This window comes from Alligator sinensis, unplaced genomic scaffold (genome assembly GCF_000455745.1).
Source record: "Alligator sinensis unplaced genomic scaffold, ASM45574v1 scaffold100_1, whole genome shotgun sequence".
Classification (NCBI taxonomy): Eukaryota; Metazoa; Chordata; order Crocodylia; family Alligatoridae; genus Alligator; species Alligator sinensis.
The window spans coordinates 1,847,534-1,862,433 of NW_005842193.1; the positions used below are offsets into that span (position 1 = coordinate 1,847,534).

General features: G+C 42.6%; 1 protein-coding gene across 8 annotated transcripts in view; it reads left to right on the plus strand.

Moving 5' to 3' along the window:
• Positions 1-14,900, plus strand: part of ATXN7L1 (ataxin 7 like 1) — a 195,278-nt gene that overhangs the window by 164,234 nt on the left and 16,144 nt on the right. For all 8 annotated transcript variants that reach the window (XM_006026445.3, XM_006026449.3, XM_025207392.1 and 5 more), the window contains 4 exons: positions 1,299-1,381; positions 2,290-2,546; positions 6,024-6,216; positions 13,003-13,124. In XM_006026445.3, the coding sequence (XP_006026507.1) occupies positions 1,299-1,381; positions 2,290-2,546; positions 6,024-6,216; positions 13,003-13,124 (655 nt within the window). The remainder of the gene's footprint in view (positions 1-1,298; positions 1,382-2,289; positions 2,547-6,023; positions 6,217-13,002; positions 13,125-14,900) is intronic.

Sequence of the window (14,900 nt, forward strand, 5' to 3'; positions counted from 1 at the left end):
TCCATGGGTTCAGTAGTGTTTTATCCTATCTAGTGTTTATTTTTTTAAATCTTTTAACAATTCCTTGTAACGATACTGAGAACCACCAATCACCTAGGACATGCAGGAAGCAGATGTTGTTTAATACAGAGCCCTGGGCATCAGAAGTCATGCTGCTTCTCCTAGCTCTGCCACTTACTCACTCTTTGGCTTGAGCAGGTCTCTTAAGGTCATTGTGTGCTTCAGTTTCCCCATCTGTAAAATGGGGATAAAAATGCAGGCCTCTCAGCAGGGAATTTTTTATAGTTTGTAAAAATTTTAGATTCTCAAATGAAAGGTTCTGAATAGGTGTGAAGTATTAATTAATTGTATTCTGAAGACTACGCCATTCTTTCACAAATATAAGCCCAAATAAATTATTAAATAGTTGTCTTACTTATTCATTATTATCTTAAGGGGGCACAAAAGAATATGAAAAGATTACACAGAAGTAAACTAAAGCATCCATTCTGCAACATAAAACTGAAAAACCATTTTACATGTAAGTTATGGGTAATCTAAAAAAAGTGCACAAATAAAATTGTAATTGATGATAAAATATGTAAATTGAATGCATTCAGCATGAAATACACTAACCTTTCTCAATAGGTGGTTACTACTGCTTCTAATAATTAGAACTCATGCAAATCTTCTTTGAAATGCACTGCACACAATTAAGTTTAATATGTCTGTGAAATAGGGTGAAAATAATTATTAGATCCTTGTTTTATACCTGGTGATTCATTTATATCAAAATTTTCAAGCATAGCTTGTACTTTTGTGTGCGACTTGAGACACCAATGCATGATTTTTTCAGAAGATCAGAGCTGCTGTAGCTTTCAGTTTCCAGTGGAAAATTGGATAACACTTCTAAAATTCAGTCCACAGATCTGTTAAGAGCGGCACCCCAATCTGACTCAGATCACTATACAAAACTCAACTCTCTGGTCCAAGCCTCTAAATAGAGCAGCCTTAACTGCTGCCCCCAAAAGACTGTTTTCCAAGTGTATTGTTTCCCAGCATAAGAGCAGGTTTTGTGAATTCTGTGAAATTCTGCTCTTAATGGTGGGAACCATGTCCAAGGACAGGAGAGAAGCCGAATTGCATAGCTGTGCATGTGGTACATGTTACAATGTGCTGGCACTGAGCCACATAAATAATACTGTCAGGCAAAGCTTATTGGAGCCTCTGCAAAGCTGAATATAGTGAGGAAGCAATCTTCATTCACATGTATTAACATGTATTTTGAGACTTTGTTTTCTTTTCATTCCCTCAAACAGAAAGAGAATTTGACCCAAATAAGCACTGTGGAGTACTGGATCCTGAATCAAAGAAACCTTGCACAAGATCACTCACCTGCAAGGTATTTTTCTTAGAAGATAAAATAGCAGATGCTATGTTGTAGTTTAAATGGCACTACAGTAATATGAGTGTACTCAGGACACTCCTGTCTTACAGACAGTGGGTATGGTATTCAGACACTCGCCACAGGTAATTCTTTATACAGTAATCATATTCTGTTTCTTTGGTGAATCAGGGCATCTGCATTATTACAGTGATATTTTTGACACAGGTTTTTCATGCCACTTATGTAAAAGGTATTAGAATGTTGTATACAAATAGTAAAGAATATTGTTTGTAAATGATACTTTTTGTTCATGTGTATAATAGCACTGATGCCTACTTCACTTTGATTTAAGATGAAAGTAATTTTCTTATTTAATAACTTTAAAGGTTCCCACTTGATAAAGTAAGTCTCATAAAAACAGAAACAAGATGAGACATTTAATAAAGACATAGACATATACTACTGCTTGTCTGTAGAGGTGAACAGAAAGGAAGAAACCTTGTGCAAAATCACTCACCTTTAAAAGCATTTCATCTGTATGCTTAAAAATATCCACTTATAGACATTTTTGGATATAAATCAAATCAAATTATTATTTGTAGATTAAGAGCTGTAATGACTAAATTCTACATTTTAATAATAATAGTATTACTCAAGTATTATTTTCTGTTTTGGAAAAGGTAAATAAATAGTTTCCATTGTGAAATTTGTTTCTAAAAGTATTTTTAGCTCAAAGCAAACATTTCTGAAAATAACTATTTAACTTACCAAAGGTGGAATAATAGCTTTTAATTTGCCTTGGCTGTGTCTAAAGTTTTTTTATGTAGATTTTTACCTCTTAGAGTTGTATGTCAGAAATTTAAAGAATTCACAAATAATTTTATGCACACACAAACCACCCTTTTTAACCACCCTATTTTTAGACTCACTCACTTAACCATCGGCGAGCGGTTCCAGGCCGTAAAAAACAGTTTGACATCCTTCTAGCTGAACATAAAGCTCGATCCAGGGAAAAAGAAGGTGCAAAAGACAAGGAGCATCCACAGTCTATAAGGGAAAGCCATCAGAGCCAACCCACACCAGCACAAGATTCTCTGTCAGGATCTTCAGTGACCTCTGGACAAGAAACAAAAGTAACGTCTCCTGCAAAATCTAAACCACCCAATTCTTTACTTCCTAGGTGAGCAGTTCTCAGACATGTGTAAACTAAATCCTGAAGCTGCTGTAGCAAATGTTCCTGTGCCTTATACACATCTGAAGTAGGATTTGCTTTATCCTTTTCTGAATTATTCCCTAATTAAATATTAATATAAGGGTTTTTTCTCTTGGTACCTAGAAATAACCAGTGTCTAGTTGGGAGGAGATCAAGTGGGGTTCTCCAGGGGTCCATCATGGGTCTGGTACAGTTCAGCTTGTATCATTAATGATTGGGATGATGGGATTGAGTGCACACTTCGCAGCTTTGCAGATGACACCAAGTTGGGTGGAGCTGCAGATGTTCTGGAGGGCAGGGCTAAGATTCAGCATGACTTGGATAGACTGGATAAATGGTCTGCAGTCAGATGAGAATCAACAAGGCCAAATGCAAAGTCCTGCACTTGGGACAGAATAATCACATGCACAAAGAAGGACTGGGGAATGACTGGCTAGGCTGCAGTACTGCAGAGAAGGACCTGAGGGTTAGAGTGATCATACGCTGAATGTGAGCCAACAGCGTGCTTTTGTTGCAAAAAAGCCAACAGCATACTAGGTTGTATTAACATGAATGTCACTTGCAGATCAAAGGAAGTGATTCTTCCACTTGATTCAGCATTGGTAAGGCCTCACTTGGAGTACTGTGTCCAGTTTTGGGCCCAACACTTCAAAAAGTATTGGAAAGAATCCAGCAAAGAACAACAAAAATGATTAGGGGTCTGGGAGGCAAGACTTATATAAGGAATAACTGAATAAACTAAGAGTTTTTTAGGAGACGAAGAGACTGAGGGGGCATTTGATCACGGTCTTCAAATACCTGAAGGGCGATTACAGGGAAGATGGAGATGGGCTTATCTCCATGACTGTAGGGGGCAGAACTAGGAGCAGTGGCCTTAAGCTTCAGCAAGGGAAACTTACTGACTCCAAGACAGCTTTGAATTTAAGATGACCACCCCGGTAATTAGATTCTATGAGTGGAAAATGTATCAATTTGTTATAATTTTCCATGTATAGAATCTATTAGAGGGTCTTCCTTAAATTCATGCCCCTCACACCACTACCAACACTGTAGGGGGATAGGCAGTGGGGGGGGGCAGGCAGCAGGGGAGTCAAGTGCTTGACCCCTACCTCTTGCACCCTGCTGCTGTCCCCCTTCCCCCTTGCCCCCACATGCTCCCCCCCCTCCCGATGCCTGTGTAACACCCGCCCCACACAGTGCCTACCCCCCATGACTTGCCTCACTTCCTGCCAGTGCCCCATGCCTGCACCCTGTGGTTCCTTCCCCCCTTTACTCATAGATTCATAGATGTAGGGTCGGAAGGGACCTTGTAGATCTTCTAGTCCGGCCCCTTGCCCTGGGCAGGAGAGAAAACTGGGCTCAAATGACCCCAGCTAGGTAAACGTCAAGCCTCCTCTTAAAGACCCCCAAGGTAGGAGCCAGCACCACTTCCCTTGGAAGTTGGTTCCAGATCCTAGCCGCCCTGACTGTGAAGTAGTGCTTTTGGATGTCCAGTCTAAACCTACCCTCTAACAACTTATGGCCGTTATTCCTTGTTACTCCGGGAGGCACTCAGGGGAACAAGGTCTCTCACAATCCCCGCTGGTCCCCCTAGTAAGTTTATAGATGGCCACCAGGTCCCCCCTCAGCCTTCTCTTGCGAAGGCTGAACAGGTCAAGGTCCCGTAGCCTCTCCTTATAGAGTCTGTGCTGCTGTCCCCAGATCATGTGAGTGGCCCTTCTTTGGACCCTCTCAATGCTGTCCACATCCCTTCTGAAGTGCAGTGCCCAGAACTGGACGCAGTACTCCAACTGCGGCCTGACCAGTGTCACATAGAGGGGGAGGATCACCTCCTTGTCCCTACTTGTGATGCATCTGTGGATGCAGGACAAGGTACGGTTAACCCTACTGACCGTGTCCTCGCATTGTCAGCCCGTGTTCATCTTGGAGTCAATAATGACTCCAAGATCTCTTTCTGCCACCGTGCTTTCAAGAAGGGAGTTCCCCAGCCTGTAGGTATGCTGCTGGTTCCTGCTACCTAAGTGCAGCACCCTGCACTTGTCAGTATTGAATCTCATCCTATTTTCATTTGCCCACCCCTGTAACCTGTCCAGGTCCTGCTGTAATCTGTCCTTCCCTTCTGGTGTGCCCACCTCACCTCAAATCTTGGTGTCGTCTGCAAATTTGAACAGGTTGCTTTTCACCCCATCATCCAAGTTGCTAATAAAGAAATTGAACAGTGCGGGCCCAAGGACTGAGCCCTGGGGGACTCCACTGCCCACATCCCTCCAGGTCGAATATGACCCGTCCACCACCACTCTCTGAGTACGACCCCTCAGCCAATTTGCAATCCATCTGACTGTGTAGGCATCAATGCCACAGTTGCCTAGCTTTTTAATGAGGATGGGGTGGGAGACAGTGTCAAAGGCCTTCCTGAAGTCCAGAAAGATTATGTCCACCACGACACCTGTGTCCAATGATTTTGTGACCTGATCGTAGAAGGCAATCAGGTTGGTCTGACAGGACATGCCCCTAATGAAACCATGCTAGTTGCCCTTGAGCATCATCCCTGCTGCTGGCCCATCACAGATGTGTTCCTTGATAATCTTCTCAAAGAGCTTCCCCAGAATTGAAGTAAGACTAACAGGCCTATAGTCACCCGGGTCCCTCCCTCTTCCCTTTTTTAAAGATGGGGACCACATTGGCCCTCTTCCAGTCGTCCAGCACCTGGCCAGAGCACCACGAGTGCTCGTAAAGCCGTGCCAGGGGCCCTGCGATAACTCCTGCCAATTTCCTCAACACCCTGGGATGGAGACCATCTGGACCTGCCGATTTGAACATGTCCAGCCCCTCCAGAAGTTCCCTAACTTGGTCCTCCCTGACCCTAGGCCTGGTGGAGTTTCTTGCTCTCCCTTGCCTGCACCTGTGCCCCTGCAGCTCCCCCCAGCTACTTGCCCCCCCTGCTACCTCTGCTTCTTCCTTGCCAACAACCCACATCATGTCTGCTTCCTCCCTGCCACCGGCCTCCCTACCACTGCCTGAGCACCACCACATCCTCCTGACCCAGGTTCAGGTGCCACTTGTCCCCTCCCCCCACCCCCAGCAGGCACTGCTTACCCTCCATGGCTCTGACTTCAGTGCAAAAACAAAATATAATAATACTTAAACTCATCTTTATGACCCTCAAGTGTAACACAATGTTACACAAAGTTGTACAATCCAACACAAAGTTGATGGATTCCCACTTTTATTACTGTATAACATTGGCAAGAGGGATTGTGAAAGTGATATTAATTTTTAATTATATTTACTTCCTCCACACAGGAATAACAGGTTTTGTTATTGTTTGGATTCTGACAATTTTTTTGCCACTTGCTTTGAAGCTTAGACAGTTGTGCTCGTCACCTGAGCTTTGTCACATTTTTTCAAAACATTAACGGTATAAATATTTTTTTCTCCTCTTAGACCATCATCTGCAAACAGCATAAATAGCAACAGTTCTTCAAACCATAGTGGGTATGCAGCAGACCTGCCACTGCCTTCTGGGGGAGGAGACATCGCTAGTAGATTGTCCAGTGATGAAGGAGAAGTGGATGGTGCTGAAGAATCTGAGAAGTTAGACTGTCACTTTTCCAGCCACCATCCCAGACCTCTTGGGGTATGTCTCTCTCTCTTTGGCATTGCTACTTATCATTGTCATATACAGGCAACCCCCACTTAGCATTCTTAATTGGTTCCTGAAAAACTAAGCGTTAAGTGAAACCAAAAGTATTTGACGACCCAAGATGGCGACCACAAGTGTTTTTAATGACCCAAGATAATGACCACGAGCATTATAATGAAACTCGCTGAGTGCTAAGTGAAATCAGGTATCAACTTAAAATGAGAGTTCTAGTGAAGCACTAGGCAAAACAGCATTAAGCAGGGGTTGCCTGTACACAATGCCATACATGTGTTTGACATTCTACAGACGTATAAGAAGGGCCCGGTGTCCAAAAATATGCAGCCTAAGTAAGATAAAGTTGCCTGATGTGACAAAAGACAAAGATTGGTAGGAAGAAAGCAGACAGGTTAGTGTATATGACATTAAAATATTACAGGATTATGGGCACAAGAAAGGATCAGCTGTCGAAATCAGAATTTTAGAGCCAGATTTCCCTTTGTGACACTAGTAGAAATCAGGAGCAATTCTGTTTAAGTGAATAGTTATGCTGGTGTAAAACTGCCATGGGAAGACAACCAGTCTTTCATGTCTTAATTAGAAGGTTAACTGAAAGCTTCAAAATGTCCTTGAAAATTGTATGGCAACAAAAATGGTACCAAGTGATTGAACTCTTTATGTTCTTGAGGATTTGTAACCCACCTTGAAGCAATAACACTTCAGAAGCACAGTTTGTACAAGAGTACTTATGTTGTGAACTCATTGTCTCATTCATTTAAAATGGAGTGTCCTCTCCTGAGCACAGCTTAGCCCAGCTGCTACGAAATCACTTTGTCCAAATGTGCTAGTCTGGCTGCTCCCATGTTGGTTTTAAGTTTTACTGTTATCAGTAAGTGCAGCCTTATAGCACCGGATCTGAAGTGTGTTTATTTATGTAATACAATGTAAGCAGTAATTGAAGAACTCTTGAACTCCTGAGCTTTTATACACTTCAAGCCAAGGAAATGAGATGTCTCCATCAATATATTTTCTATGTAGTGTGCACAATTAAGAGAATGTGTTTGCATATTGTGCCGTATAGATATATTGGAACAGTGTAATTAGATATATTGGAACAGTGTAATTAGTGGTAGCCTTAAGTGTGTATTACTCCCATAGGGGGATATTAGAGTTTATACCTGTGTTACTACTCCAAGAATCAGTGCTTAAATTTCACAAAAATTAGCATATGCTTACAATAATTTCAAATTAAATTTAAATATAGCTCCATTTATGAGTTAATTTTCCCAATTTTTTAAAGAATAGTCTATTAGAATTTATCCTCCTTTACTTTTCACATCTGGAAACAACCAGTGCTTGTTTGTTCCATCCTACCATGTGTTACTAATGCAACATTGTAGATGGCCATTTGTCAGACAAATTACACAAGCTATTTGAAGACCACTGAAAAGTGAAGTAAAGCTAAAATTATTTTAAAATAGAAAAAAACCTCATGTAAAAAAAATTGTTATTGTGAAAACAAAATATATACTACGATGTGATTTCTCTTCTTTTATTAATTTGGGATGGCCTCCAAATCCAGTCAGTGGCTTCCTTTCATCTGTGCGAGACAGTGGATATTGCAGTCTATGACACAGATGATTTGAGCCAATTCCTTTCATGGACTTTAATGCCATGGTGGAGACGATGGCGCCAATCACTTGCCAAGGTTTTCCATTAGCCAGGATCAATTCCAAATGGCTTCATATCTCTCTTGCATGTGTCTTTATAATGAAGCTTGGGGCATCCTGTTGTTCTTGTTCCCTCTGATAGTTCCCCGTATAGCATGTCCTTGGGTATACGTCCGTCTTCTAATCTACTCAGATGGCCTCGTCAGTGCAGTTGTCTCTATCTGACTAGGACTGTCACATTGGTAGATTTGCCCTTTGAAGAACCCCTGCATTGGTAACTTTATCTTGCCATTTGATGTTGAGTATGCGGCATAAACAGCACGGGTGGAAGCTGTTTAATCTTTCTCTTCATATGCATAAGTTGTCCATGTTTCCCCACCATACGAGAGTGATGAGTACACAAGCTTTGTACGCTAGCATTTTGGTCTTGATGGTAAGCTTTGAACTGTCCCATGCTTTTTTAGTTAGTCTGCTGAAGGTGGTGGCAACCTTTCCAATGTGAACATTAAGTTCTTCATCCAGTGAGCGGTTGGTGGTCACTGTGGAGCCTAGATAGCTGAACTTTTGGACTACTTCTAGCTGGTTCTCATTAAGGGTGATTGATGGATCTTGTGGAACTCCCTCTCCTAGCACAACTGTTTACTTTATGCTGATAGTGAGAGCAAATGCCTGACAAGCTTTTGAAAGGCAATCCATGAGTTCTTGTAGTAGGTCTTCATTGTGGGCTATAAGGGCAGCAGCATCAGTAAATAGAAGCTCCCTGATAAGCACCTTTCTCACTTTAGTCTTTACCTTCTTGTGTGAGGGTGCAGTCCACTTTCTGTGTCTTTAAACATGCAGTTTAGGAGTACCAAGAAAAACATTCCAGAAAGTGTAGGGGTAAGAATGCATCCTTGCTTCACTCCGCTTTTCATCTCAAAGCTGTCCGAAGTGGACCCGTCAAACTGAACAGTTGCTTTCATGTTGTCGTGGAAAGAATGTATAAGACTTAACAGGACTGGTGGGCATCCTATCGTTTCTAGGGACTGCAAATAGGCCTACTCTGCTGACTATGTCAAATGCTTTGGTTAGATCCACGAAGGTGATGTACAGCGGTTGGTTTTGCTCTCTACACTTTTCTTGAAGTTGACACAGGGAAAATATCTATGTCTGTGGTTGATCAACTGGCCTTGAAGACGTGACTCGCCAGCTGTTGTAGGTGCTCCAAATCCAGAGACACTATAAAATGAAGTTACTCTTAAGGTGGGATCCCTACCTTTTGAAAATATTAATCCTGTCACAGCGTCTTCTCACCATCATTATATTTGAGCTTACATAAGAAAGCATTAACAATAAGTATCATGTGTTGTCTGGGCACTGGCATTTGAATATTCTATCAATGGGCATTATTGAGAAATTCAGGTAGAGTAGATTGTTTGTCACATTTCATTTAGAACGATCTTGTTTGTCTCACAAAGCAGCACAGAAAACAGCTACAGGAAAACTTCTGCTGCAGAGAGAACTAACTGCACAACAAAGGAACTGCTAAACACTGGGCATCTGTGGCCCCATGGCAAGCATTACAAGTGTTGTGTTATATGTGAGCATCAGGAAACAAATCATAACATACTAATAGGCCACATGTTAAAATTATCACAGGATACTTCTGCAACACAAAGAAGTTTCTGTTCAAAGATCAACTTCTTTGTGGCTGATCCAACGTTTTTATCCAAGGGTATATATAGTTAACATCTGGCAAGTTAGTTTGTCATGTATTACTCAGTTAATGTACAACAAATGTAACTAACATTTACTGGGGTCTGCAATGTATATCTGCAGAAATATCCAAGCTAGACCTGTGTGTGTCAGTTCTGGAACAGGCAAGATAGCCATGTTAGCATAGCTTGTGCCCAGGTGAAAAACCACATATCTCCACTGAGCTGCATAGCTGTATACAATATACCTCTACCCAGTTTGTCTAGCTATCTTGGCAGTGCCTTGTGGGAGCCCCATGTTGAACTGGTTTCTCAGCTTTTCTTTCAAGAGCTGCCAGGTGTTTGGGGAGCAATGGAAGTGGTACATTCAGTCACTGGAAAGGCAATGCACTGTGTAACTGAATAGCAGCCGCCTCCCCAGTGTAGGAGCTGCTCAGTAATACAGTATGAATACTAACTGACTGACTTGGCTTTTGGGATGTTTACATCAGGGTTGTCTAACCGGCAGCTCACAGGGCTAATTTTCAACCCCCAGGCTCTCACCCAGCTGCTGCTCTTCCCACAGCTCTGACTGCTGTCAGCTTGCATTTATAAGCATCCTCTCCCTCCCCTAGGTGCTGCTTTCTGTCCTGGCTCCAAAAGCTAAGGCGAAAAGTGCAAGCAGCTGCTTGTTTGACTGATTAATTACTTCTGTGAGGAATTAGTGTAACTAGCCTTAATTAGGTGCTAACAGGGAGACAGTCTGTGTGTGGTGTGTGTAATGTTCCAGAATCAAGTAGCAAGGCATGCTTAATTCATTTTAAGCAATGTCTTTCATATAGAACAGTGGTGCTCAACCTTTTGGCCCTGCACGGACAGTCTGCAGACCAGATCAGGCCCTGCACTGCCTCCACCCAAACTACACCCCTGGCTTGGGCCCAGCACCGCCTCTGCCCAGCCCTGCATACTAGTATCTGGCTGCACATGCCAAAATCAGACTGTGGCACCCTGCACTGCCCTTGCCTGGCCCTGTGCACCGAAACCAGGCCCCATGCACTGTAACTGGACCCCACGTAACTCCTAGCACACTAGGATCAAGCCCCATGCCACCCTGCATGCCTGATCTAGTGCACAGAGCCATGCTATCTGGCCTGTGGTGCTCCCCACAGGTTAGGAAATCTGGCATCGGGAGCAGCCACCAGCTGCTGGGGGCTGGACCTGGCCTAGGGCTCAAGGTTTGGGCACCCTGATATAGAAATTGATAGGATTTGGCAAATAGCTTGTATCATTTGTACCATTTTAACCGGCTGCCTGTGTTACTGAGGGGTGTGTCTGAGGTGGCTTTTACTTACTGTATTGGGTAGTTCAACCTGAGAATGGATGTGTCAGCCATCTAGTCCCAGCAAATACTTGCAGTTAAGGGAGAATGTCAGAGCTGTTCACTGAGGATCCTGGTTCAAGCTTCTGCTGAGCCTTACAGGAATGGTTTTAAGTAGAAGAGTCATGGCCCACAAACTCTAAAGAACAGTGGCAAGATTTAAGAGACAACCTCTTCCAAGAAACAAGCAGCAATTATTCTAGGAAACTAGTGTGCTACAGGGACCAGCCAAGGCTATGTGAGGAAGTTAGGCTTTTCTCTCGTACCATTGGGGAATTATAAGTCTTTTAGATAAGAGAGCCAGTATAAATTTGTTGCTTACTTTTTTTCTGTAAAAGCTGTTTACTGCCGAAGCGAGCAGTGCTTTGATTTTAAGAGGGTTGTCTGATCACACACTGTGGAAAGGAAGAGTCAAGAAGTGCCCAGCTTCAAACCATTGTGCTAGATAAGCACAAGTGATACACAGGATACAGTGTAGGACCAGGGGAAATGCAGAATTCCTCCCTAGCATATGTAAATGCAAAAGATTTAACAGCTGAGGGGAATTCACTCAGAGTAGAAAGAGAAGAGTACAGCTAATACTGTAAACATGACCATGCTTGTTTCAGAGATAGCCGTAGTCATCCTTATTCAGGAGAGTAATAAAGAGAATGCATTACTTCAAGTAAAATAAACTTCGTTTTTGTTTAAAGAGAAAACCGATCATTGATCTTTGTCTGTTACAACCACCGTGACACATGGAATCACAAGATTTACTATGCCCTGAGAGACAATATAATCTAGTTTTTCTCTGCCACTTTTTCCCCTTCTCTTTAGCAATGAGTACCAAACAGTACTTTGTTTGTTGTAGGTTTGCCATTGGTAAGATGCACAGAAGCTGCACAGGCAAAGTCGGAGAGTTACAGGTGGATCTTAATTTGCAAGGTGTTGGTCCAGTTTTGCAGTGTGTTTATAAAACACAGAAGTATAGTGTGAAGTGTTCCTGCAATGCTGGCACTGCATTAGGAGCAAGAATAAGGGCTAGGCTGAGTGAGAGAGAAGTGCATCAGGAGTCTAGAGCAGGGGTACCAAACTCATTTGGCCCCAGGGGCCAGATGAGGAGCATGGGGCTCATATGTGGGCCACATTGGGTCCACAGAATGACCCCATGGGCTGAATCCAGTTCACAGGGCTGGTCCAGTGTAGGCAGTGAATACAGCATGCGCCATAGGTCAGCAGTGTGTGCTGCCTACAGCATGCACCCCAGCTCCAGCCCCACACGCCATGTGTAGTGTTCACTGGCCCCAGCCGCATGTGCAGCATACAATGCATGGTGCCAGTTTGGGACGCATGCTGCTTGTGGTACCAGCAGATCAGTCCTCCGTATTAGATCTAGCACAGACTTTGCACCTGATCCAGTCCAGATTCAACATATAGGCCTTGCCCTGTACTGGTGCCACATGCAGCAAGTGTCCCATGCAGTGTGTCACTGTGGCAGACAGGTTCTGCATATGGCATGCAGCACCTGAGGCTAGGCCAGCACCTGCTGCATGTGGCAGGCAACACTGCAAGACAGGTGATACAGCTCCAACAGGGTGGATTCAGCCCATGGGCCAGATCCAACACCCCTGGCCTACAGCAGTGATTCCATTGTTTTCCGATGCTGATGTACAAGAGTTGTGTGCTGCAAAGAGCTGATGCATCTCCCTGCTCCAATTAAGAGTCAGGAACGATGACCAAAAATAAAGCGTGCATCCAAGAAACATGGAAAACTTTGAATGATACCCTGAAAAGGTCTTCAGAGCAGGTGATGTAAAGATACCCTGTCAGCATCCTTAGCGAAGTTGTTAGTGGATATATGGAATATGCCTCATAACAAGCTGAAATGTTAGGCATGTGTTTCATATATAATGCAAGAAAGTTACTTGTGATGTTTTCCTTTGTCAAAAGCCTTTCTTTTTTTTTAATATGTATGTGTTGAGCAAGTATAGGTGTGGGTGTGCGTGTGGGTGTGTGTATTATTTGCTCTGGCGATTATGACTTGATTTATTAGCTGTAAATAAAATTGCGATGTCTCTTTCAGTTTTGTTCATTTGGCAGTCGTTTAATGGGAAGAGGCTACTATGTATTTGATAGAAGATGGGACCATTTTCGATTCGCACTAAACTCCATGGTGGAAAAACACTTGAATTCACAGATGTGGAAGTAAGTGAGAATTTTGCCCATATGAATGTTTTTATTTATTTTAATGCTCAAGGAGGTTATTGTTGAGATAAATTAGAGAATGTCCTGATGGACCTAATGTTCATTTCTCAGAGTATGCAAAGCCCACAGTAATTTTCTCCCTACTGAACTAAACCAAGGGATTACAGATCAGGCCTTTCCACTTTTGCTTTGCTAGCAGCCTGATCTTTGGAGCAACTTTGAGGTCAACTTTGGATGCTGTTCCTTTCTTTCTCTCACAACTGAAAGAAAAACTATGTAATCCTGACGTGCAAAATGGACCGAAGGTGTTTTGAATAAAACAGAAAGGGGTCAGTACAGTACAAACCCTTGACACGAAGCATCAAGATCACCTAAAATGATCAATCCATGTCAGCCTACAGATTTCGTAAGACTTATTGGCATGAATGTCTTAACATATTCAAGTATAATGCAGCATTATTATATTTTACACCAGGGTCCTAAGTTCTGTATATGGAGATTATATTTTTCCAAAGTGTAGCTGTAAACAAAAACAACTCAAGCTACTGGTGTAGGTAGGAGTGCTGCCATGCTGGCCATCACTGAATGTATTTTGAACAGAAAAACTAGAAATCAGTTGCCATCAGCAAATTCAGCTAACAAAAAATAAACTTAGATTCTCGTGTGTACATTCAGCTGATACATTCAGATATCTCACAGAAATGGTTTATGCACAGTCATTAAAATTAGACAGCACTGCTAAAAGAAAATTAAATTAGGAATTTTAAAATCAATTTAAAAGTGACACTTCGACTTGAAGATGTGGTTTTAGAATTCCACTGTGCAACATGCAATTCCTTCCAGTGCAGCTATATTCAAGATAAGTGTTTCATGTCACATCACTCTTAGTATTATGAGGACTACGTTATACTAACTGAATGGCAGCTGTTAGATAAAACAGGTTTGGTGTTATTTAAATGTATTGCTACTAGCTTGTCTGACTAACCCAGTAGCTTCGAAATAATGCTACTCTGCCAGGAGAGCGAGTTTGGAACCAGTGGGTTCATTGCACAAGTTTCTAGAGTAGGTGGGGTCAGAAGGAGATAGATGCTTGATACACAGGTGCTGCTCCTCTTCCAGGAGCTGGTACAGTATTGATACCAGCTGTAAAAAAGGCAGTATGGCTATAGCTCCATGATACTTGTCATCCAAAGATAAAGCACTAGTTTCCTAGAATAAAGAAACAAGGATTTGTCTGTCAATTATTTTTGTCAAAGGGTACAGCACTGAGGTGGCTGAGACCACGTCTCCCAAGTAAACAAACCATGTTGCAGGGTGGTGACTTTAAGTGTGTAGTGCTGCTCTGTGTGGATTATTGCTTAATCCAGGAAGCTAATCAGCATTGCTGGGTGACAAGGCTAATTTTCCTGCCCACCCCACCTCATGGATGGGGCTACCTTTCTGGTTTAGGAAGCCGCCCTCTTGCAGCAGTGCAATATGTTTAAGGACACTGCTCTCTGGAGCACAGTGAATTGACTGGGCTGGCACGGCCTGAGAGGGTGTCACTGGCACCACCATTAACACGAAACGTATAAATAATCCCTAGACATCTCAGTACTGTGGTAAAATAAAAGGCTCCATCCTGCTCCCACTGAAATCCATGAGACAAATTTCAATGAAAGCAGGATCCAACCTTGTTTTTTTCAAAATACTATCTCAGGCTCTACAAGGAATGAAATCTCTGTGTATATTTAATGTTTCTTCTTTCAATAAATTTCATCCACACATCATTTCCCT